Here is a 27,876-nt window from a genome sequence, read left to right as displayed (position 1 = left end):
GAGGGTTTGTAAATATCAATATACATTGTAACATGAGCAGGTTCAGAAGAAACTAACACTGTGATTTATTAAAATGAGCTAAAATACAAAGTTTGTGCTTTATTTCAATTAACGTATTAACCTTGAGCAGGGTCTTGTGTAGTCCTGGCTAGTCTGGACTCACTATATAAACTCACTATATACATAAACTATATAGGGAGCAGGCAGGTCTCCAACTTGTGGGTGATCCTCCTGTCTTTGCTCCCAAGTGCTGGGATTTCAGACATGTACCACCACGCATAACTTCAGAGTATCCCAAAGCTCTTGGATGTTTTAAGTCTATTTATACATACCCACATATATTGTGTATAAAAGTACAAACACAAAAAGAAAATTAGGTCTGTGTTACATGTAAGCAGGTACCACACAGAAACAAAGCAAGACAAAAAATGAGTGTTTATACCGAGATGAAGTACCTCTGGGTGGAGTCAGTTCTATCGTATTAATTTCACAGAAACCCACAGGGAAAATAGAAGGAGAGGTTGCATGATAACAGAACCAGTCAGATCCATCTGCTGCTTCTGAGCCATCGATCCCAATCATCAGGAACCCATCAGCCAGCACCTTTGAAATCAAGAGAATCACAAGTATTTAAACATGAAAACTACTATTACAAAAAAAAAGGTATTTTAAATATTCTGAAAGGAAGAAAAATCTATTACTAAAATCCACTTTATTACTGGATATTAAATAGATATAAATAATAAGAAACTGATTGTTAATGTGTATCAGATACAAAAAACCATACAGAAGGTATTTCAGAAAAGCAAGTTTACCACAGAGATGATTTCAGATGCTTGAAAAACCAATGTCTTTGACTAATAACGAATTGGAATACTCTTTTCATAATTAGACCATCTAGTGTCCAGTGTGTGAAATGTTGATTACTAAGTCTAATGAGCAGAGTTCAATCCCCAGGACCCACATGGTGGGAGAAGAGATTCAACTCCCCCCCCCCCCCGCATATCTCTCTCTCTCTCTCTCTCTCTCTCTCTCTCTCTCTCTCTCTCTCTCTCTCACACACACACACACACACACACACACGATAAAGCTAGGCAATAGTGGCAAATGCCTTTAATTCTAGCACTCCAGAGGCAGATCTCTGTGACTTCCAGGCTAGCCTGGTCTTCAGAGTGAGCACCAGGATAGCTAACGCTACAGAGGGGCCCTATCTTGAAAAACAACATCATCTCCCCACCTCCAAGCCAAACAAAACCCAACCCAAACCAACAACAACACTGCCCACAAACACCATCTAGTGTTAAGTGTCATGTTTTCAGTCCTAACATGATAAAGCTTTCCTTCTCTTCTGACTTTGTATAGAGAATACCCTTGCTAAACCTCTACCTTCTTCAAACTGCCTTCTTTTACCATGCTCTTCTACAACACTAAGGCTGCTTGGGCCCAACAAAGGGTCCTCTTAACTCCATTTTATGCCTCAGACTGCTGTTAATAAATAGCACACCTGCCTCCTGATACCAGAACTTGAATGTGAGATGCTCTCACTCCAACTTCCCAAGCCTGAACTAATTATAGAGTTGTAGCACCTCATCTAGCTCTTCCCAAATTAAAAAAAAAAAGGATTTCATTCATTCATTCATTCTACAGTGTTCTGCCTGCATGTATTCCTGCATGCCAGAAGAGGGCACTATATAGCATTAGAAATGGTTGTGATCCACCATGTGGTTGCTGGGAATTGAACTCAGGACCTCTGCAAGAGCAGCCAGTGCATTTTTTAAAAAAACACATCGAACTTCTATATCTTGCTCAATTATCACAAGAACACCTTGCCCAAACACATCATGTTTTATAGTTTAACATTCCTAATTTCCATCATTAAATACATTTTATATCCTGCATAACCACCACAGGCTTAAACATAAAAGGCACAAGGTTACTGCAGTGAATTCAGCATTCTGAGACCTAGGTAAAGGTACATACTATGCAATCTGCTGCTCTTCTATTTTCCATCCTTAGCTAGACTGTAAAATTCACTGACAGCCGGGTGGTGGTGGCGCACGCCTTTAATCCCAGCACTTGGGAGGCAGAGGCAGGCGGATCTCTGTGAGTTCGAGACCAGCCTGGTCTACAAGAGCTAGTTCCAGGACAGGCTCCAAAACCACAGAGAAACCCTGTCTCGAAAAACCAAAAAAAAAAAAAAAAAAAAAAAAAAAAAAATTCACTGACAAACCTTCTTTTCCCAACTCAGAGGTCTATTTTCCACAAGACTTACCTCTTCAAATAGAACTCTTATTTATTAGTGAGAAAAGGTCTCACAATGCATCTCTGGCTGGCCTATGCCTCCTGAATGCTGGATTACAATCATTTAACCCAATGTCAAGCTCTGGTCTATTGATTAATATTCATACCTCCATTATTCCTTCTATAACTCTCTTGGTCGTTACTTTTTTTTTTTTTTTTTGGGGGTTTTTTGAGACAGGATGCTAGGAACCAAACTTAGGTCCTTTTGCAAGAGCAAACTAACCCCAATTCTCACCAGTCCATAGACCTGCCCTGTTGTCATCTTTTTGTTTGTACAGGAACCTCAATTAAGGACCCGCCTCTATCAAATTGGCCTGTGGGCATGTCAATAGGACATTTTCTTGATTGTTAAATGGTGCAGCAAGATGCAGCACACAGTGGGTGGTACTATCCCTAGGCAGGGAGATCCTACCAAGTTTAAGAAAAGTAGCTGAGGGGGCTGGAGAGATGGCTCAGCAGTTAAGAGCATTGCCTGCTCTTCCAAAGGTCCTGAGTTCAATTCCTGGCAACCACATGGTGGCTCACAACCATCTGGATTGAGGTCTGGTGCCCTCTTCTGGTCTGCAGACATACACACAGACAGAATATTGTATACATAATAAATAAATAAATATTTAAAAAAAAAAAAAGTAGCTGATGGCTAGGTATGGAAGCACACACTTTTAAGGTCTGCTCAGGAGGCAGAGGTAGGTGGATTTCTGAGTTCCAGGCCAGCCTGATCTACAGAATAGCCAAGGCTAAATAGTAAGACCCTGTCACACACACCAAAAAAAAAAAACACAAAACCAAAACCAAAAACAAAAGAAAAAAACAAAAAAAACAAAAAACAACAACAAAAAGAGCTGAGCTAGCCAGTGATCAGATTTGTTCTGTGGTCTCTGTTTCACAAAGTTTCTGCCTTGCTTTCTTCAAATGATGTGCTATAGGGGTAAGCTAAAGAAACACTTTCTTCCTCATCTTATATTATGTATACTGTTATAATGGAAGCTTCCCGAAATATCCTAGCTCACACCAGAATTTGAGACTATTTTGTACCTCATTCTTCAGCATGTATCAAATTAACATATATTTGGATTGTTCTATTAGACAACAAGCATATCCATCACATTAGTATGTAATTTTGATTCTGTCTGTAGGTGTCTAACTTGAACAAGTATTTCACAAACCTATATGCTATGGGTTGCATTAAAGTTCTGGGTGAAAAGGGGTTTGGAAGTCCTGATCTTGACCACAACACATTAACAATTAAAACAGATCTGACAACAGATTTCAAAATTTATTTAAAACGTTTTAGTAACTTTCTTCCCAGACATACATAGGCTCCCTTCTGTTTTTAAACCAGGTTCTTCTGATTAAACTTCTCCAATTTAGAATATATTCTCTTACCTTTCTAATGGTTGCAACACATATTGTCGAAAGATTTAATGGGTCTATAGCCTCCAATTTCATTCCTTCTTTGAACCATTCTCCACTCTGGTCTACTTCTTTTACCTGGAGAAGGCATATACATTATATATGTCTTTTAGAATTATTTATTCAGTGTGTGCGTATGTGGGCAGGTGCTATTGAGCATGTGTAGGTCAGACGAGAACTTTTTGGGAGTCAGTTCTTCCTTCCCACCCTGTTGAGGTCTCCTGCACTGTGTACTGCAGGCTGTATGAGCTGTAAGCTTCCAGACAATTCTCCTATCTGCACTTCTCATTTTGCTGTAGGAGTGTTTGGATTACACTTGCGCTCCCAGGCAACTGCACCAGGCTTTTCACAAATGTTCAGAGCATCAGGATGTGCAATGGTACCCAAACCTGCTAAGGTATCTTTTCCTGGTCCATAACCTACCCGCACCCTCCCTCCCCCACAGGGTCTTTCTCTGTAGCATAGGCTAGCCTAAAAAAAACTCGTGGTAATCCTTCTCCTTCAGCCTCCTAAATGTTCCTATTTTAATAATGAAAATATTTCTGGCCAGGTAAAGGTGGCGCATGAATTTAATAGCAGTACTCGGGAGGCAGGGGCAGATGGCTAAAGGCCAGCCTGGTTTACAAAGTGAGTTCCAGGCAACCAGGTATAGAAACCCTGTTTTGAAACACACACACACACACACACACACACACACACACACACACACAAAAAAAAAAACCAAAAACCAAAACAAACAAAAAACCAAACCACCAATCCTATCCACCTAATGTTATAACTCCCTTTATTAGGTAAGGTACTCATACATGTACACATAATTTAGGAATGAGTATAATAATGATTTGTGACATCTAAGGATTATAGATTTTAGTGAGCATATGTGATACCCACAACTTTAGGAAAAACTCCACAACCCTCTTTCAACCTAATTTACATACGAGGGCTCTTATAGAAACTTCTTACCTTAGCAAATAAATGTGGTGGTGTATCAAAATGTCCATCCTGTTTCTTTGTAATATCTACAAGGAAAAGTTACATACTAATCTGTCAGCATTTGTGAGAAGACCAAAAAAAAAAAAAAAAAAAAAAAAAAAAAAAGCTTCCTTGAAGGGTTCTGACTTACAAGGTATGTAATACTCTAAAACACAGCAAAAAACAAAAGCATGTCTTCTACATTTATGATGGTGAATAATATTAATAGCTTTTTCCATCTTCAGAGCACATGGACATATGCTATCAAATTTCAGTTAACTATGATGGTGGTAATTCTGAGAACATCAGAAGCTTTTTTTTTTCCCTTTTGGTGTTGTGCTAGCTTGAACAAAGAGCCTCACAAATGCCAAATACTCTCAATACTGAACTAACTCCCCAGCTCTTTTCACTTTTTATTTTGAGGCTGCGGTCTCACTAAGCTGCTGAGGGTGTCCTTAAACTGGTGATGATCATGCCTGACCATCCTGCACAGCCTGCACCCGTCAGCAGGCCTTTCTAGAAGAATGTTTTTGTGTGTTTAGTCAGGTCTAGTTAAACTTAAACTTGCCATCTAGATGATAAGTAAGTGTAAAGGAGATCTCTTTTCATCTTTCAAATGTCTGTATAATTAGACAATTGTGAGGAAAAAGAGAGATTTTAAAAGAATTTATTTTGGTGCTAGAAATCAAACCCTCATGTATGAAAAGTACATCATTTTAAATGGGGAGGAAGAGGAAGGAACACATGGAATTATTATCGGGGACCAACCTCAACAAAAATACCTCTTGCCAGGTTAGAAGTGTGGGAATTTAGGAATATAGGTGTGGGGATTTAGGGATATAGTAAAGAATATGAAGACGCGAATGAAAACAGAATGGAGAAACGCAGAATAGTATCAGGAAAAAATTCCAATGAGTACTGAAATTTGCCCACATTTAATTTCCAATTTCTTCAAATACCCTCGACCCCAAAAGGTAGGAGTAAGACAAAAAAATTTGCATTATCATGATACAAGGAAATGAACAGACCAATTGAAGGTTGCAGGCCACAACCACAGTTAAACATTCTATTCTGTTGCTAAAACAAAACAAGTCACCCAAGACCAAAACATTCTGGAGGTAAACCACTCCCTTAAGGGAACTGGAACTTAGTTGGATCCATAGACTTTTGTTTGAAACATATCTATATATTTCTCTATTGCTGAAATACAAGGTCTGGCTATTAGCTATCCTGTTGACAATAATCTGGGGAAAACTCTCTGATCTACATCTATGTAGGGCCTTTGTGAAGTAGAAGCACTATAACCTTGAAAAAAGTAGAGGTAAGTTCTAACTCTCTGACCTTTGGTCAACGAGAAAATAGGTTCCCATTCTTGAGCCCCCACAGAATCAGTATTCTAATTACAGGAGAACTGTCAAACTAGAACGCTTTCTTTGATCTATTCTTATAGAGAGAAACAACCAAGTAGTTTATTCAACCTCACTGATATTAAAATTTTTGTGATAGTTGCTTACCAGATCTTTTGAATCGATGGCCTATGCTTCGAGACCATCCGATATGGTGGATTAAGGGGCTGTGCATGTGGCACCAGAAGTCATCCGTTCTATCTTCACTCTCTTCATACACTAACCTTAATCTTCCTCCAATTACACTTTCCACCACTGCCACTCTTGTCCGACACAGATGCCTCTTGTCGACTACTTCCACTCTCATGCAAGGCTTGAAAGGGTACTGCATACTCTCTGAAACCTTCAAACAAAAGCAGAAAGATCCTGCATGAAACCCACGACAAAGGTCTACAAGTAATTTCAATATTGCCCTGTCAATACTGTCTATATTTATGTATTTGCTTTGTCTTTTTTTGACACAGTAACCCTATCTGTAAGTAGCTCTGACTGTCTTTAACCCTGCTAGTAGTGGAAGCTGACCTTGAACTCAAGAGATCCACTGGTCTCTACCTTCCAAGTGCAGTGATTAAATAAGTGCACCCACCATGTCCTGGCTCTCATTGTTTTGGGGACTAGAGTTTCACTTTGTAGTCTAGAAGTTAAGTTTACACGGTTGGCCATCTTTCTGCCTTAATCTCCTGAGTACTAAGATTACAGGTATGAATCACCCTTTCTGAACATGTATTTTGATATTTAACAGATCAGAAATTGTAATTCCTTAAAAACCCCTCTAAGTAATTCTTTTAGGATTCTATTTTTACCTTTTGTGAGAAATCGGGAGGAAGCGTTTTGGCACCAGTGAGTCTCTTTACTAGAAAAGCTTTCCAGTTTGTGTATTTGTGCTGAACAGCTAAAAGAAAAAAAATAACTAGTCAGCAAAGAGGATTTCACAAAATAATTAAAACAAAACAAGGTTAACAAGTTTCTCTGGAAGTCATGACTATGAAATAAAGTACTAACCCTGTCTCGAAAAACCAAAAAAAAAAAAAAAAAAATAAAGTACTGAAAAGTAGCAAGAATGGAGAAAATAAGTATATCTTGCCAACATAAAAATATTTTAATTACTGTATCACATTAGGCTATTATATTTAAGATTTAAGAAAGCACTAAGATATATACATTGAAAATGACTGAGGAGCTGCATAGTTGGCCCAGTGGTTTAGAGAACTTGTTGCTACTCTCATGGGTTACTGGAGTTTGATTCCCAGTACCTACAAAATGGCTTACAACTGCCTAGAACTACAGCTCTGGGGGGGGAGGGGGGGGCTGGCGGCAGCTCTACTTCCCTCTGTGGGGTCAGGCATGCATGCATGTATATATACTTGCAAGCAAAATACTCATACCTATAAAATAGTGAATATGAAGTTTAAAATAAAATAATAAAATGACAGGGAGGTTACTCACTTCTAGGAGGAACGAGAGGTTTTCCACTGGCTGCACACCAACCAACTGGATGAATATCAGACCCACATATATTGCACCAGAAGTCCAGAGAAGAATCATTTTCAAATCCTTCATATCTCAAAAGGGCATTATAACCTAAAACCAACAAACTGATCATTACATAGTAAGATAATAAATTAAAATGATTCAACCCCTAGGGTGATGGCTGTCAAACTCTGCTTTCCCTCTGTAGCAGAACCACTTGCTGTTGTTTATAAGCAGAGGGTAGTCCCTTCCAGGTACTCCTGCCCATGCCAGGGGTTAGGATTTAGACATGGGGTGGTGTGGACAATCTACACTTCTAAGTCCCGGGGTAATAATGAACCTGTTGGACTATGATCCAACTTTGAGAATCCCTTGTTAATACAAAGACAATTTTTCAGTGCATGGCCTTTCCCTTTGTATTTCAATTAATATAATTTCTCAACTCTCAGAAGGGGGAACACTTTATCGAAAACAAGGTGCGATAGTTTCATGAGAGCGTGCAGTTTTTTCTTTTGAGATAGAATCTCATGTAGATGAAGCTGGCACCAAATGGACTATATATATAGCTGGAGACAACCTTCTGCTCCTCCCTCCACCTACCAAGTGCTAGAATGTTAAGTGTGATCAATAAGTCTGAAACAGTTCTTAAAGTTTTGTTTTTGGGATGCGTGTGCGTATGTGTGTACATGCATGTGCAGGTCAGAGGACAATCTTAGGTGTTGGTCCTTCCCTTCTGCCCCGTTTGAGATAGGGTCTTTGACTGTCTGCCACAGTAAACCAGGCTAGCTGGGCCATAAGTTGGGCCAGCCAGCGTTGGGCAAGAATTTCCACGTAAAATCTAAGTATTTTTTTTTTTTTTTTAAAAAAGGCTTTTAAACCCACAAAAAACAGGAGCCAAGTGCAGCTTCGTGGTAACAACAAGTTTTCAGATAGGCTCTGTTTGCAAGGGAGGTGCAGTAAAAACCGTGTGACTTCTTAAAAAAAAAAAAGAAAAAAGAAAAAAAGAAAAAAAAAGCGGCAGCTTCCTGGATTGCTAGCACAAAAGGCTGGAGCATTTAAATGGGTTCTGTGAGCAGATTGCTACATAGACTTGCTGTGTGTCTAAAAATGGGGCAATGTACGTGGCTCTCAGAGGCAGCAAACATGCTTCTGCCATGTTGGACTGAACAGAGCAAACAGGCAGAGCAGTGTTGTCTTTAGCCATGCCCACTTAGCATTAAAAAAAAAGGGGGGCCTTCTGACAAAAAAAAAATACAGATAAGGAATAAGGACAGACTCAGATTAAAAAAAAAACCTCTAAATGGGTCACAGTGATGGGTAAATGTACATAGGCTTGGGACAGAGAAGAAAAAGAGTAAAGAGACAGTGAATGTAATAGAAAAGAGTACAGAAGTCACAGGCTAAAGGAGTAAAGATAATAAAATATTAAACTTGTAGAAAAAGTAAGAATAGGAAAAGTAAAGATGGAAAATACAGAATCTGTTACATATATTATTATGTCTTCTTTGAATTTTTTGACTGTGAAGGAGTTAAGTACAGAGAGACATTTCATTGTATGAGCTAAGCTAAACCAGCACATATATTTTATTTTATTTTTATTATTATTTTTTTTATTTTGGATTTTTCGAGACAGGGTTTCTCCGTAGCTTTTTTGGTTCCTGTCCTGGAACTAGCTCTTGTAGTCCAGGCTGGCCCTGAACTCACAGAGATCCGCCTGCCTCTGCCTCCCAAGTGCTGGGATTAAAGGCGTGCGCCACCACCGCCCGGCCCAGCACATATATTTTAAAGGTATCTTGATTCCAAAATTTGGGTGTAAGGATTTGTTGCTTTGGAAAAGAGGTTCTTCTTTTGTTTCCACAGAACATGAGAACCTGTGGATTTCTTCCAGACTGATGTGGTCTGATGGACCAAGACCCCCTTGAAAGGTCACCATGAACATTCCCAAAAATTACTTCGCCCAATAAAAAGCAAGAAGCAGTTTGGAAAGAACTACACCTATATTCCCAAATATTGCCTATAAATGTTTATATACATTTAAAGGGGGATATGCTATAGAGATTTGCATTGGTATGGATCTTGGTTTATTGATACAAATTTAAGGTCAATTTTGTTATACTGTGTATATGTATTTCTGATCTTGATTAAGGTACTGTGTTTGAACAGCTCATTTAAAAATGTAATGTACAGTTAAGAAATATAAGTTAATAGATAGTCATCCAGTCAATAACATAACATCTAGTCATGTTAGGTTTTCTAGATACATAGAGATATATTTCAGTTAGACAGATATTCTTCAATTCTTTCAGAGACCTTCAGAATATGGCATTTAAAATGTTTGAATAACTTAGGCCTTCTCATGACATGAGACACATCTGCTCCTGGCAACACTAATCTTCTTCAAGAGGATGACAGGCATCAAAGAAGCTCCTTATGGTGTTTGTTAGCTGTTTGGGCTAGAAACTGCTCCTGCCTGGACTGCTTTATGTTATGCTGTATGAACTGGATATGCAGGACCCACAGAGAAATGACTGCAGAACTTGCCTAAAGGTGAGACAGTCTTTCAGGGTTCCTGCTTCATGAAAGAGACTGTCAGACATTGTACAGGATACAGAAGAAAGTAACTGATAAACTGCTAATATAGGCAAAACTGTCTTTGAAATTTCCTGCTTCGTGGGAAAGTCTGCTGGAAACTATGGGCCTGTAGGCCGAAGATGGATGCCCCAATGTTACAGAAGAACTTTGCGTGACAGCTCAGGCAGCCAGATTATCTCTGTCAATTCTAGTTTTGGAAGTTGCTTACAATGCACTTTCTGTTAACTTAGCTAACATATCCTTCTGGAGTCTTTGATGGAGTTGAAGAATAGTTACAATTATAGTTTTTTTTTTAGTTATGATAAAAGATAAAGTAGATATAAATATTGTTAACTATAATTCTTGCTTGATAACTATTTTGCTATATGTAATTTTACTATGTTAAAGTTAAAACCGCCTTTTAATTTAAATAAAAAAGGGGAAATGGTGTGGGAGGTCCTTCTATATATATGTGTTGCTTTTATTGGTTAATGAATAAAGAAACTGACTTGGCTTGATAGGGCAGAGTTAGGTGGGGAAAACTAAACTGAATGCTGGAAGAAAGAAGGCAGAGTCAGGGAGAAGACATGTAGCCCAATCAGAGACAGATGCTGAACTTTACCCAGTAAGCCACAGCCTTGTGGCAATACACAGATTAATGGAGATGAATTAGTTTAGGATATGAGTTAGCCAGAAATGTGCTTAAGCTATTGCCCAAACAATATTGCAAATAGTATGGTTTCTGTGTGATTACTTTGGGGCTGAGTAGCTGAAAACAAAGTAGCAGCCTCCTATAACAAAGATATATGAAGTAAACAGATAAAAACAAAACAAAACAAAAAACAAAAACAAAAAAACCCCAAAAACCCAGAAATATAAAACCAGAATTAGTAATTAGGAATAGTAAATGTAATTAGATAGGAAATATGCCCCTTTGAACTACTTATATGCAAGTGACTCAAACATCTGGGACATAAAAGCTGTGATGAAGCATTTAAAGAATGATTATGTAGACAGTTGTCTCAAGGAAAAGACATGGGATTGAAGAAAACAGAGCCTGGGACTCTTGCTTGTCAGTGATTAAATGCAAAGATAAAACAAACAAAAAACCCCAACAAACTTTGAGAAAAACCAGCTTCATGTTAACAGATCATTTATGTTGGGGAAGCAATAAAAAAAAAATCTGTTTAACAATTCAGAGTGAAGTTGCAAACTATGGCTCCCTTAAAGGATAAAGAGGCTATTGGTGATGTGTGAAGAGGAAAGTGTAATTAAAATTATTTTTTGTGGGTAGGGATGTAGCTTATTGGGAGAGGTCTTGCCCAGCAGCACACAAGGCCTTGGATTCTCTCACCCCTCCAGGACACTTTGTTTTTTTCTGAAACAAGGTCTTTCTGTTATATAGGCCTGGCTGATCTGCAACATGCTACATAGACCAGGTTGGCTCTAACTCAGAGATCCACCTGCCTCTGCCTCCTAAGAGCTGGGAATAAAGGTGTGGGGTCACCACATCTGGCACCAAGGCCACTTTTAGGTAACTCTAGGGGAGGTGTATAGTAAAGCAATACTCAGAATGTTATAGGGAGACAAGTTGGAGATAAAGTCCATACAGCTGGCCTGGCCTACTGCTTGATTTTTTTTTTTTAAATGGCTAGAAAGAACTAAAGGAACAATATTTCCTTCAGATAAAGATGTGATAGCTTTATGAGACTCAAATTTCATGAATAAAATTCTACAGTTAAATCCATTTGTTTATATGTTGCTATAGTTGTTCACTGTTAAAATGGGGGAGATAGGGTAGTGTAATAGACTGCAAACCCCACAAATCCAAGAATACTTATTGTTTGGCTAGTTGTAAAAGAATTTAAATTTAAAAAAATTTTTTTTACAGAAGTTTTTGTCACTAGCATTTTCTAGTAAATCATCATGTATGCTTTTCACCTGCTAATTTTATAATTCCAGCAATCCAGAAGACTTTGGTAGGTAGACTGCAGTCTGTATTGGGAACTTCTATCCTTACATTTTCTGAGATATCACCCCAGCAGGTCCCCATAGGTGCCTGTCATACAAAAATTATTAAATTATTATTTTATAATATAAGAACCAAACATCATTCAAAATTAAATATCATCAATAATGGAATATTCAAATAAAATGTCATTTTAATTCATTCATATTTTCTTGAAGTACAGTTTCTATTCCTTGATAAAAAGAATTTTATATGAAGACATCCAGAGTCAGGATCAAATTCAAGATAGAAGACAGAATGTGCATCTATTAGATCCACGTTGACTTTGAAATTCAAGACCAAACATGACATTTAAGTAATAATCATTCTAAAACCTGAATGATAAACATGGCCTACATCCTATATCAAGGTGACCTGAGGAAATTCAGTGTTTTTAATGTGCAACCCTTAACTTTTAAAGATCTTGCCCAAGAGTAGGAAAAAAATTTCCAATTAAAAGGTTTCAACATGATCCGCAGAAATAAAACAGGTATCTGTATTTCAAATACAAGCTAAATCCACAGAATGTAAATACAGTCTATTAAGACGGACAGGAAAAAGCAGTGGGAAAGTCATTAAAGGGGGAGTTGAAGAGATTTAGGAAATGAGGCCTGCAGTAAATTGTTAAATAACTTATTTCAAAATTTCTCATGCAACAATCACCATGAAAAGAAAACCTCCAATGTTAGAGCTGCTGATCACTGGCATCCATACTACTGATTAAGATGGCAACTGAGAAAACTACCTGAAAGTATAACAATCACATTCCCCATAAGGTAATGTTCTCACTTCTATGACTCCCTAAACTGCAAGGCAATACACAATTACTTGGACTTTATGCAATAGTAAATTATATCAAGTACATGAATTTATAATTACTCATTAGTGCCGGTAATTTTAGTCTCTGTGGCCCTGGATAATCAGGTTTCCATGAAATGCAGAACACTGGACGTAAATAAAAGGATAAGGTGAGGGTCTAGAAGGCCTGGTAATGTGAATAACTCAGGTGAAAACAAAACAGCTTCAAAATTAAAAGATAAGCAAGCATAGAATGAACTAGCAAATATGGACATTGGGAAAATGTATTCCATAGAAGGAGTGCCCCTTTATAGTTTGATACAACCCAGAACAGAGTCAGTCTGAAGCAGTATTTCACTCCTGCCCTCTGAACAGTTTATAAATTTCTGAAGGAAACACAATGTCAAATAATGGCGAGCTAAGATCAAGAAACCAAAGACAGAATCAATTAATGGCTAACTCTTTGGGTAGCAGCAACAAATAGACCTTATTAACTTAGAGACACACCCAATCTCAATTATTTGTGATTATGGGGAAGGAACACATATACATCTTCCCAAGAGGGAAGGGGAAAAACAAAACTACCTCCTCCCGTTTTGACACAGGGTTTTGCTACGTAGTTCAGGCTGGCCTGGAATTTGCCATGTATACCACACTGGCCTCAAATTTGCAATGATCCTGCCACAGTCCCCCTCCCTCCCAAGTGCTAGGGTTATAGGTGTGTGTGCCACCATGCCTGGTTTTCCTTTGTGAACAGGAAGATTGGACCCTTCAGGTTCTGCTACCTCCCCTACATCATTCAAGACTGTAGGGCCATCCCTATTGCCAGCAGATATAATCAGAAAAGGAGAGGCCAGAAGGAAGACAAGTAACACAAACTAAGCTAACATAAATTAATACAAAGACCATATATTATTCATTTCTTGTAAAGCTTAGCATCAGAAGATAGGTGCAGGTAAATGCATGCATAAAGCTGCATTAAACTCAAGTAGGGTAGCTACTCTTTGACTGCCAAACTGTGAATTCAGTTTTTATTGAGAAGAGCCATGGATATATACTGACAAGCTACATACAAGGTTAGGTGGGCACATGCTAAATGAAATTTGCATACAGGACTCCTTTCTGAGCTAGACTTGACAAACTGTTTGCTGATCTTTTTTTTTTTTTTTAAAGTTTCAGTTTTATCTTTGGAGAAAATACTTTTTAGTGCCATTTATTAAAGAAAAGGAGTGTCAATATTTACTCAAACAAACAAACAAAATGGTAATGCTCACTTGAGTGGGAGATCTTTGGTTTGATCCCTATAGTCTGGATTGGTATAGGAGAAAGTAGCAGAAAGTGACATTTGTTCTTGCCTGTAAGGTTGTGGTTCTGCTAGGCCCTCTTAAACCAATCCATATGGTTCACTCTATAAAAAAAATGAAGGAATAAACATCAACAAGATAGAGCACTACAGCTATAACAGAGTATGTGCTCAATGTGTTGAAATGATAGTGATTTCATAAATATATCTGCCCTTTTTAAAAAAATGAATATCGTTTTAAGTGTGGAAGACGGAATGACCCAGGGCTTGACAGCCATCTTCATCCAAGTCATCTGTCTTCTCTTGCTGGCAGGAGGGATACCTTTGAAGTCTGGATTGGTATAGCATGAACTAGCAGAACCATCATTTACAGGTAACAACAAATTTACCTTCCAGACTCAGGATGCGAGGTCTACCTCAGGCTCCTCCCAAACAAGGAAGATCTGCTCCACCACTTCCTGCTCCAGGGCCACTCTTGAGAGCTATCTGGGAGCGACTCTCCTTCCCTGCAAAGTAAGCTGTCATCAGGTCCTGTAGAGATGGCCAAATCCAAATGCTGAGGGGGTCCCCAACACAAATGTATTATAACCTTCACCTACCTATCTGAAAGAAAATAACCTGGCAGGAAGTCTTACATCCTTCACTCTCAGAACATTCCCAGATAGTTCAACAGCCCAGATGCCTGGTATTCAGGCACACATGATGTACATAGAAATAAAGATCTCCTTCTACAGCACTGCTAACCTCGAACTTTTGATAACCACAACCAACTTTTAGAGAGTGTAAAGGGGCAGAGGTGAGACCTGAAGTTGCAGGTAGGAAACCAAGAAAGATTTTATCCCCATGATAAAGCAAAATCCGCCATTACTATACCTCAGAACATGATTGCTAAAGTGTTCCTATTAGAGAAAGATGAAATAATATTTGGTCAAAAAAGACAAGGGAAGAAGCCAGGCACAGTGCTGCACGTCTGTAATCACAGCACTTGGGAGGCTGAGGCAGGAACTGAAAGCTAGTTTGGGATACACAGCAAGGACCTATATCTCAATTTCTGCCTTGACCCAACAAAACACAAAACAAAACAAAAAAACCCTTCCAACCTATTCTCTCCAGAAAGTGTACTCACCTTCGATCTGATACCAGAATCTATTAGGGAGTGGGGTGGGGGTGATGACAGCATAGAGATGGGGAGAGCAAGGAAAATACAAAAGGAAAATGGAATGTTTGAGAGCACTTGAGAAAATTCTACAAATATGCTAAAAAAAAAGTAGAAGTCACTAATTTGAAGGCTTTTTTTTGGGGGGGGGAGGTTAGACAAGGCCTTACTCTGTAGCCCAGGCTGTCCTAGAACGCACAATGTAGACCAAACTAGCCTCATACACACTGTGATCCTCCTGCTTCAGCTTCCCAAAGAAGGAAGCCTTCTATGTGAATACAGGTATGCAGCTACTTGATGACAGGTAAAATATACAAAACATATTTTAATCATTAGGAGATACCAAAAGAAAAACAAAATCCACTCTGGGAGAGAGTCCGAAGTTAAGACATTCATTTAGATTTAGGTTTCCTTTTAAATTAGGTTTTCCTGAAATACCTATTGCAGGTGGGTTTCATAATGGGGGCTCCCTGCCTTTGTAGAGAGAATGCATTGCGTATTAATGTTAGGGTGAGTGGAGGAACAAGTATAAGAAACCAACTCAAGTTTTCCTTTCTTAAAGATTTATTGTATGCATAGAACACTCTATCTGCATATATGCCTTTATGCCAGAAAAGGTCATCAGATGTCACTATAGGTGGTTGTGAACCACCATATGATTGCTGGATATTGAATTCAAGATCTCTGCAAAAGCAGCCAGGGCTCTTAACCATAGAGGCATCTCTGTAGTCCCAAGTTTTATTTACATTAGAAATAAATTTTATAATCTAAGATGACACATAGAGGTTCTATGTTTAATTATAAAGATGAGTTACATTATCCATTTTGCAGAGTTCTCTTTCTGTAGGTCGAGGACAGAGGGGGAAACACCCTAAAAGGTAATTTTAATAACAGTCCTAATAAACATATATAACTGAGAAATCATATCATGAATTTTACTAAAAAGCCAAACTATTGTTATAGCTCATATATAAAAAAGAGGGCTTCTCTTTTTCTTTTTCTGAAGTTTTATTTTCTGTGCATTGGTGTTTTGTCTGCTTTCATGTCTGTGTGAGGATGTTAGATCTCTTGGATCTGTAGTTGTAGACCATGTGAGCTGCAATGTGGGTGCTGGGAATTGAACTCTGGTCCTCTGGAAGAGCAGACAGTGCTCTTAATAGTGGAGTCATCTCTCCATTAAACCAAAGTAAATATGCATGATACATGCTACAAATGAATAAAAACTTATTTCTTCAGAAAAGCTGCACTTAGGTCAGGGATAAAAACAACAGAAAGACTATATATGTGACAGATACCGGTGTAATCACGGAGGCAGAATGAAAAGGTCAAATTCAGCTTTAAAGTCATAGTATATAAGTTAAGTGTTGCAGATCATGTCTCTAATCCCAACATATATGAAGCTGAGGCAGGAGAACTGCCATGATTTCCAGAGTAGTCTTGTCTATAGAGATCCTGCTTTGAAAACCAACCAATCAACAAATCATCTCCCCACCTCCTATCACAAAAACCAGCACTGTCCTCCCAATCCCAAGTTACAGTATAGCTACACATGATGGCACACCGTTATAATCCCCTTTAGGAGTCCGAGGCAGGAAGACTGAGTTCCAAGCCAGCCTGGGCTACATAGTAAGAGACCCTATTTCAATTCTCTGTCAACTCCCCCCACCTCCTCAGATAAGTATTTGTGAATTTGATAAACCTATATAGTATATATAAGCGGTATTTGGTAACATGATTAGTATTTTTTTGTTTTTGCCTTTTGTGGATACTACTACTAAGAACTAAGAAAGGGCTGGAGAAATGGCTTGGTGCATTCTGCTTTTGTAGGATTTTAGTTTGTTTTTTGACACCCCTATCCAGTGTTTCACACCCACTTGTATAATTCCAGCTTCAAGTGCCCTGACATCTTTGGCCTCTATGGGCACCTATACTTACGTGTGCATACGCACATACAGACATACACAAAATAACAAAAGTAATCTGAAAAAGAACTAAAAACTTCAAATTCTGAAAAAAAAAAAGTTTAAACTTATAACCCAATTTCTCAAAAATGTAGTAAAGCTTTAAGAAATGGTCTAGGTTGAGCTAAAGGATTCTGAAGAAGCTGCCAGCTTTGTGACTACACATTAAAGAACACATTTCTTGAGGTCTCTGTCAGCCTTACACTGTAGCCAGGTTGGTCTGGAACTCACAGTGCTCTTGCCTCAGCTTCCTGACTCCTGGTCTAACAAGTGTGCATTACTGTATATGGTTAATTTAGGATTATGTAAAAATTTTATTAGTCAATTCAGTGATTGCCAAGGAAAGGTAGACAATGGTTGGAGACCAATTTGCTTTGCCAAACCAATCAGTATAGTTTCTTGCTGTGATTGAACCAGACTTTATTAGGTAAGAAATAATATGGAAAAGGACAAAAGGAACTCAATTTTCACTGTAGACTTATCTTTCTTTTTGGTAGTAATGAGGTCTCATCAAATTGCCCAGGCTGGCCTTAAACTTGTGGTCCTTTGGTAGCTGAGATTACAGGGCTACAACACTAGGGTTGGTTCCAAAGAGTTTTTGTTTGTTAGTTTATTTATTAGACAAAGTCATGCTAATGTCACCTCACTGGCCTGGTACTAAGTACACATCTTAGGCTGGCTACAGACACAATGGCCACCTACTTGGCTTATTTTTCTGAGTGCTGGGTTACAGGTATATACCACCAATGTTTGACTCTAAGATACTTAGATACCTTTAATTTTCCTAAATTTTATTTTCATTTTAAATTATGTTTATGTATATGTGTCTGTGGCTTTGTGTGTATGTCTATGCAGGTGTTCAAGGAGGTCATAGGCATCATATCTCTGTGGAGTTGGATTTATAGGCAGTTCTGAACCACTCAACATGGGTGCTGGGAACAGAACTTGATTCCTGCCAGAGCAGTGTATAAGCTTAACTGCTGAGCCATTTCTCTAGTATTACAACGTATGTTACAGAACTTCATTTCCAGAAATTATAGTTTCACACTTGAAAATGTATGATTGTTTTAAGTGCTGAGAACAGTGTATTTGGACCTTTACTTGAGAAAAGGATGGATTAACTGGAGAATCCAGGCAGTCAGGATTCTGACATCATACTCATAACAACTGTTTCAACCCAAACAGCTTTGCTTCTGCATCATACATTACAGATGAGTGTTTGTAAATTAGGTTTGAAAAAGAACCTCTACCAGCAAGAAGGCTCCTATTTGATATCCAAGTGGGCAAGAGGACAGACGTGGGTCTCTAAGAAGAAAATCCTGTCAGAGAACGCATTAAGTCTTAGAGGTATGATGTTATGAGATAGGGTCTTCTGCTCCCAGTAATTCCTGGTAAAAGACTTCCCACAGTCCAAACCAGTAACTTCTCTTAGAGACAAGAAAGAAAATGATCTCCAGGGAAAGACTGGAGAGCCATCTCTGAAGAAAATAAAAGTTAGCATGAGTTCTACCTCTTAAATCAAATGGCTTCAACTGAAAATGTTGACTGAAGCAGCAGAACAAATTCACTGTATTAAGACAAAGCTTTTCCTCTCTGATGAGGAGGAGGCAGTAAAGAAAGGTGAGTGGAACAGGAATGATGGGTTTCACATAACCGACAGATGCTTCATTCTGAGTGAGAAAGGGAAGGTGTCACATTACATTAATAAGTTAGCTGCTCCATTCTATGCCATAGAATATCCTTTATTGCTAGTCTTGAACTCACTATGTAGCTGAGGCTAGCCTTAAACTCTTGGATCCTCCTGCTTCCACCTTTCAAGTGCTGAGATTATAGGTATATGCTACCATACCCAGATCTTGACTGAATTTAAATTGTAAAATAAATATTTTCATTGTTAAAAAAAGCAAAATATTACAAGTCTAAAGATCCTTTATTACTATCTCCAACCCGATTCAAGCAGTTCCCTTGACATAACCACAACACTCAGTTTAGTATTTATTTTTCCAGACCTTTCTGGAATTGTACTTATTTCCAAGGTAGAATTAGCTGCCCTACGACCATTTCAATCCTAAAAATAGCAAAGCTGTAAGCAAAATCAACCAACGTAATTATTGTAAGAGATGTACTCGAAGAACTTTAGTCAGTATAATTGTTCAAAGATACGGACAGGAACTTAAATACACTTTCAAGACCTTGAAATGCTATTTTTAAAATATTCTGGCTGCTTATATAAAAAGGTTTGACCTAGTTTATGACATAAAACATTAAAAAGACGATCTGGAGAAAAATGAAAGCCATTTAAAAAGAGACAACAGACAAATGTGCCAGGAATCTGGATGAAGACTTACTATGGAATTCTGAGCATCTCAGCACCACAGAGCAACACTATGAAGTTTGTGCTTCATGCTCTGCAGGGCTAAGCATAGGACCTTTAGTGTGTGGCTGGGTAGTTGTACTGGTAGCAGTGAGTGACACCTAAGTTCTGGAGTTCTCTTTCTAGCTGTTATACATAATGCAACTATATACATTACACAGTTGTTCCCTAGTATGTCAGTATTACCAACAGTACAGCATAAATCACCCATTTGATTCTCAGATAAGCACCTAAAGGTTGCATTTTAGTTTTCTTAGCATGTCACAGAGAAAGGGCTTAACATCTGTACACTAAGGGAAGAAAACCAACAAATTAATGCATCGGGCTTTAATATACATTTATACTAGTAAAGTAATTAGTATGCTTCTGATAAAAATCCTTCACTTACAGGATGACTGAGAACTCCTTTGGATTTCATGGTAAGAAAGTATGTGCAGTTTGTTCATAAGCTATTATTTAATAAAGCCCTTAGCAAAAAGTGTGAACAAAACTGCATTAATTTCTAACTTTTCTGCTTATGTATGCACAGAAGTAGACGGTTGTTGAATATAAATAATCATATCAGGTTAAGAAATATTAGGTCAAATTACCAAAGATAAATCAAACTGAAACAACACAACATCTGACACACTGCTTTTACATCAAATGCTCTGAAAACAACATCTTTAAACTGTTTTTAATGACACAGATTACTTCCTCCAGCTCACAAGAAAACATTCCCTCTGCTTCTTTGTGTGTGCTTTTACATTTGGAGGCAAAAACAGCTCTTAGAAATGACCTGTTCAAATCACAAAGTTCTTGGGATGTGTTAGGCTGAGCCACACGACACCGCTAGCAGTCAACCAGTTCTGTTACAGAACTCCTCCCATATATTTCATGTTTTATATGGCTTAACATGGAAACTGGATGAGACAGTAAATTGTTTTTAAATTTTTTTCGAGACAGGGTATTTCTGTAGTTTTGAAGCCTGTCCTGGAACTAGCTCAAACTCACAGATAATCTAACTGCCTCTGCCTCCCAAGTGCTGGGATTAAAGGTATGTGCCACCATTGCCCGGCTGAGATAGTAATTTTTATTGTTCAAAATCATTCATAATGCAACTAAAAAACCTTTTTTCAAATTTTATGATTGGTATTTTGCCTGCATGTATATTAGAAGCCCTGTAACTAGAGTTACAGACAAGTGTGACCTATCATTGGGGTGCTGGGAATTGAACTTGGGTCCTCTGGAAGGGAAGCAAGTGCTCTTAACTACTGAGCCATCTTACCAGCTTGCAACTAAAACTCTTTTATTAATGTTGAAGGCAAAACACAGGATCTTGAATGTTTGAGGCAATCAAACATTGAAGCCCTCAATAAGAGCTCTTTTGTTGGGCTAACATTACTTGTAAAACACAAGAAATTACTCTTAGCTATTAAGAATAATAAGACTTTTTTTTAATGGTATAAACAAAAAGTTTCTAAGGATAAGATGATGAGCTGTTATTGTATCTTCAGATTTAGAGATCATACATTTCATGGTAAGGGAGAAATTCCATACTCACATGCTTAAAACAAGCAACTGGAGCTGCTATGAAGCTATTGCTGTTGATGTAGTTACCCCAGCTGAAGCCTTCCACGGAGACTGCTGAAATAAAGTAAACTTATATGTAACTAACTCTCCAACATTTTATTTCCAAAACAATTTTTCTTATTTCTAGACTTATACATGCTGAGCCACATCTTGCTAGCCTGAAAGTTATTATTATTATTTTGTTTATTTTTTTCTTTTCAAGACAGGGTTTTTCTGTGTAGGTCTGGCTGTCCTGGAACTCATTGTAGTCCAGGCTGGCCTCAAGCTCACAGAGATCCACCAGTCTTTGCCTCCTGAATGCTGGGATTAAAGGTATGGGCCACCAGTTGGGCTGTGGTGGCATACACCTTTAATACCAGCACCTCAGAGTCTCAGGAGACAGAGGCAGGTGGATCTCTGAGTTTGAGGATAGTTTGGTCTACAGAGTGAGTTTCAGGCTAGTCAAGGCTATACAGAGAAACCCTGTCTAAGAACCCCTTCCTCCACCACCCCCCAAAAAACCCCACAACCATACAAAAAACCAAACCCAAACAAACAAACAACAACAACAAAACCCCTACCAAATAAAAAACTAAACTAAAATCAAAATCTCCAGAAGAAAGTTTTCAGGGAAATGTGATGACACAAACCTGTACTTAAAGCACTTGGGAGATGATGGCAGGGACCAGAGTTACTTAGTCCTATAGAATAAGACCCTCTTTTCTTTCTTTCTTTCTTTCTTTCTTTCTTTCTTTCTTTCTTTCTTTCTTTCTTTCTTTCTTTCTTTCTTTCTTTCTTTCTTTCCTCCCTCCCTCCCTCCCTCCCTCCCTCCCTCCCTTTCTTTAAATATTTATTTATTATGTATACAATATTCTGTCTGTGTGTATGCCTGAAGGCTAGAAGAGGGCACCAGACCTCATTACAGATGGCTGTAATCCACCATGTGGTTGCTGGGAATTGAACTCAGGACCTTTGGAAGAGCAGGCAACGCTCTTAACCTCTGAGCCATCTCTCTAGCCCCAAGACCCTCTTTTCTTTTTTTTTTTTCTTTTTTTTTGGTTTTTCGAGACAGGGTTTCTCTGTGGCTTTGGAGCCTATCCTGGAACTAGCTCTGTAGACCAGGCTGGTCTCAAACTCAGAGATCCGCCTGCCTCTGCCTCCCCAGTGCTGGGATTAAAGGCGTGAGACACCATCGCCCGGCAAGACCCTCTTTTCAAACCCACTCATCAAAAGCTTTTGTTTTCACATAATGATTAAAGAATTTGACTAAATAATATGGACTTTTACTGGTTAAGCACCCTTTCTAACTACTTATTAACAAAAGTATATTAGATTTCAGAGTTTCATGGATTTTCAGCATGAATTTTATTGATACTTAAACAGCACATATTTCAAAACATTTTGGATTTCAGATTTTCTCTTTTGGTAGTGCTAGGAACTGAATGAGGGCCTTATGTACTGGGTGAGTACTTTACCAGTAAACAAATGCTTTCCTCAGATCATATTTTGTATTTCTAATTAGAGATGTCCGACTTTTATTTACAAGCACATTACTACCACCACTAGAACACCTTTGTGTGTCAATTAGTCCCTTCTACAACAGTTACCAATGAACCACCTAGCACCAGGAAGCACATAGTGCAATCAGAAAAAACAGTTTAAACACAACCCAAGGTCAGATGAGTAATATTTCTCTTTTATCACATTCACAAGAATTACCTGCTTTTGTCTTTGCTTGATTTTGCAAGGTAGCTTGATACTGAGCATAGGCAGCTAATTTAGCAACTAAAGGTTGTTTCTGAAGGACTTTTGCTTTCTTTGTTGGAGGCTTACCCTAAAACAAGAAAAGTTAAGTAAATAGAAATCTTCACCCCCTCCACAACTGAAATTTAACATGACTGTATACTACTCATTCTGCTTAAATATTGAGGGTTTAGATAATTATTAAAGCAGAGGAAACATCCAAGGAATTTTAACATGAGAGTTTTTTTCTTTTTGTTCTGCTACAATGTAGTTATCTAATACGGGCTGCAGAGCTGGCGCAGACTATAAAACAGCAATATGCGAATTAATATGTTAATAAAAATTATATCCCATAAGATGTTAAAATATAGGTTGTGGTGGATACTTGACCTCTTCTTAGAGTGGAAAGAATCAGTGTTATTCACTCATGCAGCTGCAAAGCATTGCTACTGATATGGTAAGAGAAGACAACTCAATGTTCAAAGAGCAAGTGACTGAGGTTTATACCTTTAGTGCTAATGCAAAAGGTCAATGACATAATGATCATGGCCAAATTCAGTGTGACAGACTGCCATCCATTTGGGTACAGACCACTGCTCAGGATCTTTGGGAACTGTCTATCTGAAATATAGAAATACATCTAAGTGATGTATTTCCTTCATCTGGGGCTTTAGATAACCTTTTCAGTGCTATGCAATGATCACCATCAGTTAAATAAGAAAGGCAAACTTGTGACCATACAGAAGATAATCACGAAAATCAGTACTCTAATGCCTTAAGAAATTTTAAGTTGGTAGGTAACAACTTAGTCAAGGAGTCAATACTCCAGGATTCTATAAGAATTTATATACATTTAAAAAAGATAATTTTTCTTTTCATTTCATGGATGTTTTAAAAAAGGTGAATTATATTAGCAAACATATTTGGCTAAGGTATCAAATTGGTTGTACTCAAACAGCAACAAAAATTCCATGAATAAAAACCAAAGTACAGAGCACGATTGGGGGGGGGGGGGAGCGGAGAAGAAAAGAAAAAAACAGAAAAACTCAAAGAATAAATCATTTTCACCAAAATGGCAATTCTACCTTGATATTTACTCAAGAAAACATTGGGGAGGGAGCAGAAGAGAAAATGGCTATATATACAAGGTGTTTAATTGCACTTATGTGGAAAAAGGTCTTTTTATTTCATTTATAAAGATAATTTACAGCTTATTTTGGATAGCCTGTCTTCACCATGTAAGATAATCCAGTTTATATTACTTGTGGCTTATACATTTCCTAAAAGTGCAGTCTGACATTTCCTAAAAGTGCAGGCTGTAAATCATTGGCCAGTTGGGGAGAGGCGGAGTGTTGTGAACCACAGTCAGATGACAAGTAAAAACAATGGGAAACAGGAAGAATAAGAAGGTTTCTGTACCGTTACCTGAAGTCTGGCCAAAATGCTTGCCTTCTTAGAGTTCGACGAGTAACTTCTTGAACAAGAAACACTGCAGAAACGTTTTGTTTTAGAGTAAAAAGCGTCTCGTACACCGACCATCCCACACATCTCACAGGTCGCTAATTAATAAAATAAAAACATCAGTATGAAAGATCATATAATAAATTCCAATCTCTCCACCTGTTTAGATGTATTTATCTAAAAATCTGCAAAGAACCCTTTCCCTCTCTCTTACAAATGATAGAGAAAAGTTATAGACAGGACCTGTATGATGCTGTGGTGGTGGCGGTGTATAAAATCTGAAAATCTCCTAAAAGCCTTAAAAAGGTCAAGAGGTATGGAGACATATGTCACTGTGCATGTGTGTATGGGGGGAGACAGAAACCTTATTTTCAACTATCATTGTCCTAATGCTTATTAGGCATTTTCATGTATTATGATATAATATATATTATGAATTTCAGCTTTTAAAAGGATTATGTGCAGAAGATTAAAAGGAATGCAAAAGCCTTTAAAATATTGCAAAGGTTGAAACCAAAAAAGAGCAAGCATTTAGAAAAATGAAGAGTATTCTTTCAATTATATCCAGGGACACAGAAGTATGGAGCAGGTGTTATGCATGAGGTCAGGGCAAGAGACAACTCGGCCTCTGATGGGTATTACATAATGGCCATAACTGGGATTGGCTATGCAATCAGGCTGAGGCAGAAGGGTTAAGAGTTCAAGGTCTGCCTATAGAGAAAATTCAAGGCCAGTGTGGGTAAGTAAAATCCCGTCTCAGCAAAAAGTGAGCTGGGATATAGTTCAGTGGAAGAACACCAGCACGCACGAGGCCCGAGGTTTAGTCCTTAGTACTGCCCAACAGAGAGAGAAAACAAAACAAAACACCACAGGTTAATGTTCCACCCAAATGGTTAAAGCGTAACCAGCACTTATACATCCTCGAGAAATGGAAACAAGACAAAACACTAAAAATACAAAGAACTGGCAATGAATATGGGGTGTCCTGTACGTATGAGAAAAAAAAATGGTTTGTACAAATTATATGTCATTAAAAGATTTGCAATTATCTACATTAAAAAAAAGTCTGCTGTAGTCACACACTGTTTTGTTCCTAATACTTAGAAGGCAAAGCAGGCCCTGTCTCCACAGTGAGTTCCAGGCCAGCCTGGTTTACAGTGAGACCCTGTCTCTCAACAAAACTAGTCAAGTGGATAATGAATCCTTGACAAGAATTATACAACGTCAACTACAGTGCTCTTTTGTGGTAAGATTTCCACACTGGTATGATATCACCCACAGCAAGAATATGTAGAAATAGGAATAAAGCTTTTTCCCCCCCACTTGAGACAGGGTCTCACTATGTAGTCCTGGTTGGCTTGGAATTCACTATGTATTCTAGGCTGGTCTTAAACTCACCGATATCTGCCTGCCTCTGCTTTCCAAGTGCTGGGAGTAAAGGTGTATACCACCATATCAAGTTCAGTATTTCTGACAAAAGTTTTCATATAGCTTTGTCGATCATGACTGAGAAATGTCAGATGGAGTAGAACACACCTAGGAAATCCTTCTTTTCTGGTTTGTGGTGCTAGATTTAATAGATTTAACATAGCATCTTTCCATGCAAGGAAAGAACTTTACTGCTGAGCCACACATCTATTTTTCCCTAGGTACATTTTTTTTTTCATTTTTGGTTTTTAAGACTGGATCAAGTCTTGACTGTCATTGGACTTGTTATGTAGGCCAGGTTGGTCTAGATAGACCTCACAGAGATCCTCCTGCCTGTCTCCAGAGTGCTGGGACTAAAGGAGTGCACTATCATCCCTGGTTCTAGACACATCACATTTTAACTGACTGGCCAATTCTTTTGTTTTGTTTTGTTCCCTAGACAAAGTCTCATTATGTAGACCAGGCTGGCCTCAACCTCTCAATCTGCCTGCTGCAGCCTATCAAGAGCTGGGATTATTGAATGAATTACCACAGATGATCCTAATGGGTGTTGATAAATAAAATTTTGTGCTAGTGTAAGAATTATGCATACGTGTGTGTATATGTGTGCACACGCACGTGCATGCCTATGGCCTCTGTGTGTGTGTGTGTGTGAGCCAGGGGTCAATTTCAGCTGTTTTTCCTTAGATGCCATCTACTTTGTTTCTTTGAGACAGTCTGACTCAAAGCTTGTCAAGTAGGTTAGGCTGACTTGCCAGTGAGTTCCACGGATTCACCTATCTCCATCACCCTAGTAATGACTGGGATTATGGGTGAACATGATCAGATCTGGTTTTTTACATGTCATCTAAAGATCAAACAAGGTCCTCATGGATACATAGCATGCACTTTACTGACTGAGCTATTGTCTTAAACAGTGAAGTTGATTTTTATTTATTTATTTATTTATTTTTTTTTTTTGGTTTTTCGAGACAGAGTTTCTCTGTAGCTTTGGAGCCTGTCCTGGAACTCCCTTTGTAGACCAGGCTGGCCTCGAACTCACAGTTGATTTTTATTTTTATAAAAAATTTGTTTCTGGGATAGCCTCCCTGTGTAGTCCACGTCGATCTTTCTGCCTTTGTCTCTTCAAGTATTACCACTGCAGCCACTTTTAGCTAAGTACATTTTTTTTTTAAAAATTTATTTATTATGTATACAATATTCTGTCTGTGTGTCTGCCTGCAGGCCAGAAGAAGGCACCAGATCTTATTACAGATGGTTGTGAGCCACCATGTGGTTGCTGGGAATTGAACTCAGGACCTTTGGAAGAGCAGGCAATGCTCTTAACCACTGAGCCATTTCTCCAGCCCGCTAAGTACATTTTTTTATCTGATTTGTAGAACTCTGTACCAGGCTCTACCATTCATTTTCGGCTTCTTAGCTGAAAGACTATAGGATGTATAAAACAGGATTATCACATCTGTAAATGATACACAGCTGAAAAATTGACATAGCATCCAACATTAGATGACAGAATTAAAAATTTCTACAATCAAAGGTTAGTAAGAAAGAGGCTTCCAAGGGAGATTCAAAGACCCAAGATTGGTTTAGGTTGGTTTACACATGCCATAAAACAACAAACAGCCAAGCAGTGGTGTTGCACGCCTTTAATCCTAGCACTTGACAGGCAGAGGCAGGTAGATCTCTGAGTTCAAGGCCAGCCTGGTCTACACGGAGTGAGTTCCAGGATTACACAGTGAAACCCTGTATCGAAAAACAAAAATAAAACCCAAACAAACAAAGGCAACAGCAACCAGTGAGCTGGCTATGTCGATAAAGGCACTAGTCAAGCAAGTGCGGCAACCTGAAGGGTGGAAGAGAACCAACTACACACACAAAGTTGTCTTTCTGACTTCTCCTAGTGCACTATGGCATGTGCATCTCTACCTTTCTATCTCCACCTCTCAATTAAAAAAAAAAA

The 27,876-nt window shown here is 38.3% G+C and overlaps 1 protein-coding gene across 7 annotated transcripts in view; it reads right to left on the bottom strand.

The window, feature by feature from the left end:
• Positions 1–27,876, bottom strand: part of Mbtd1 (mbt domain containing 1) — a 68,316-nt gene that overhangs the window by 16,286 nt on the left and 24,154 nt on the right. For 3 of the 7 annotated variants that reach the window (XM_057773675.1, XM_057773673.1, XM_057773674.1), the window contains 10 exons: positions 24,447–24,586; positions 23,004–23,118; positions 21,277–21,359; positions 12,075–12,192; positions 7,539–7,673; positions 6,896–6,984; positions 6,201–6,435; positions 4,678–4,733; positions 3,688–3,792; positions 456–603 (listed from right to left, as the gene is read on the bottom strand). In XM_057773675.1, coding sequence (XP_057629658.1) covers positions 456–603; positions 3,688–3,792; positions 4,678–4,733; positions 6,201–6,435; positions 6,896–6,984; positions 7,539–7,673; positions 12,075–12,192; positions 21,277–21,359; positions 23,004–23,118; positions 24,447–24,586 — 1,224 coding nt within the window. The remainder of the gene's footprint in view (positions 1–455; positions 604–3,687; positions 3,793–4,677; positions 4,734–6,200; positions 6,436–6,895; positions 6,985–7,538; positions 7,674–12,074; positions 12,193–21,276; positions 21,360–23,003; positions 23,119–24,446; positions 24,587–27,876) is intronic. The other 4 variants (XM_057773679.1, XM_057773677.1, XM_057773676.1 and 1 more) reach the window with 3 other exon arrangements.

This window comes from Chionomys nivalis, chromosome 7 (assembly GCF_950005125.1).
Source record: "Chionomys nivalis chromosome 7, mChiNiv1.1, whole genome shotgun sequence".
NCBI lineage: Eukaryota > Metazoa > Chordata > Mammalia > Rodentia > Cricetidae > Chionomys > Chionomys nivalis.
The sequence above is the reverse complement of the archived record's forward strand: the minus strand, read 5'-3'. Positions and strand labels throughout refer to the sequence as shown.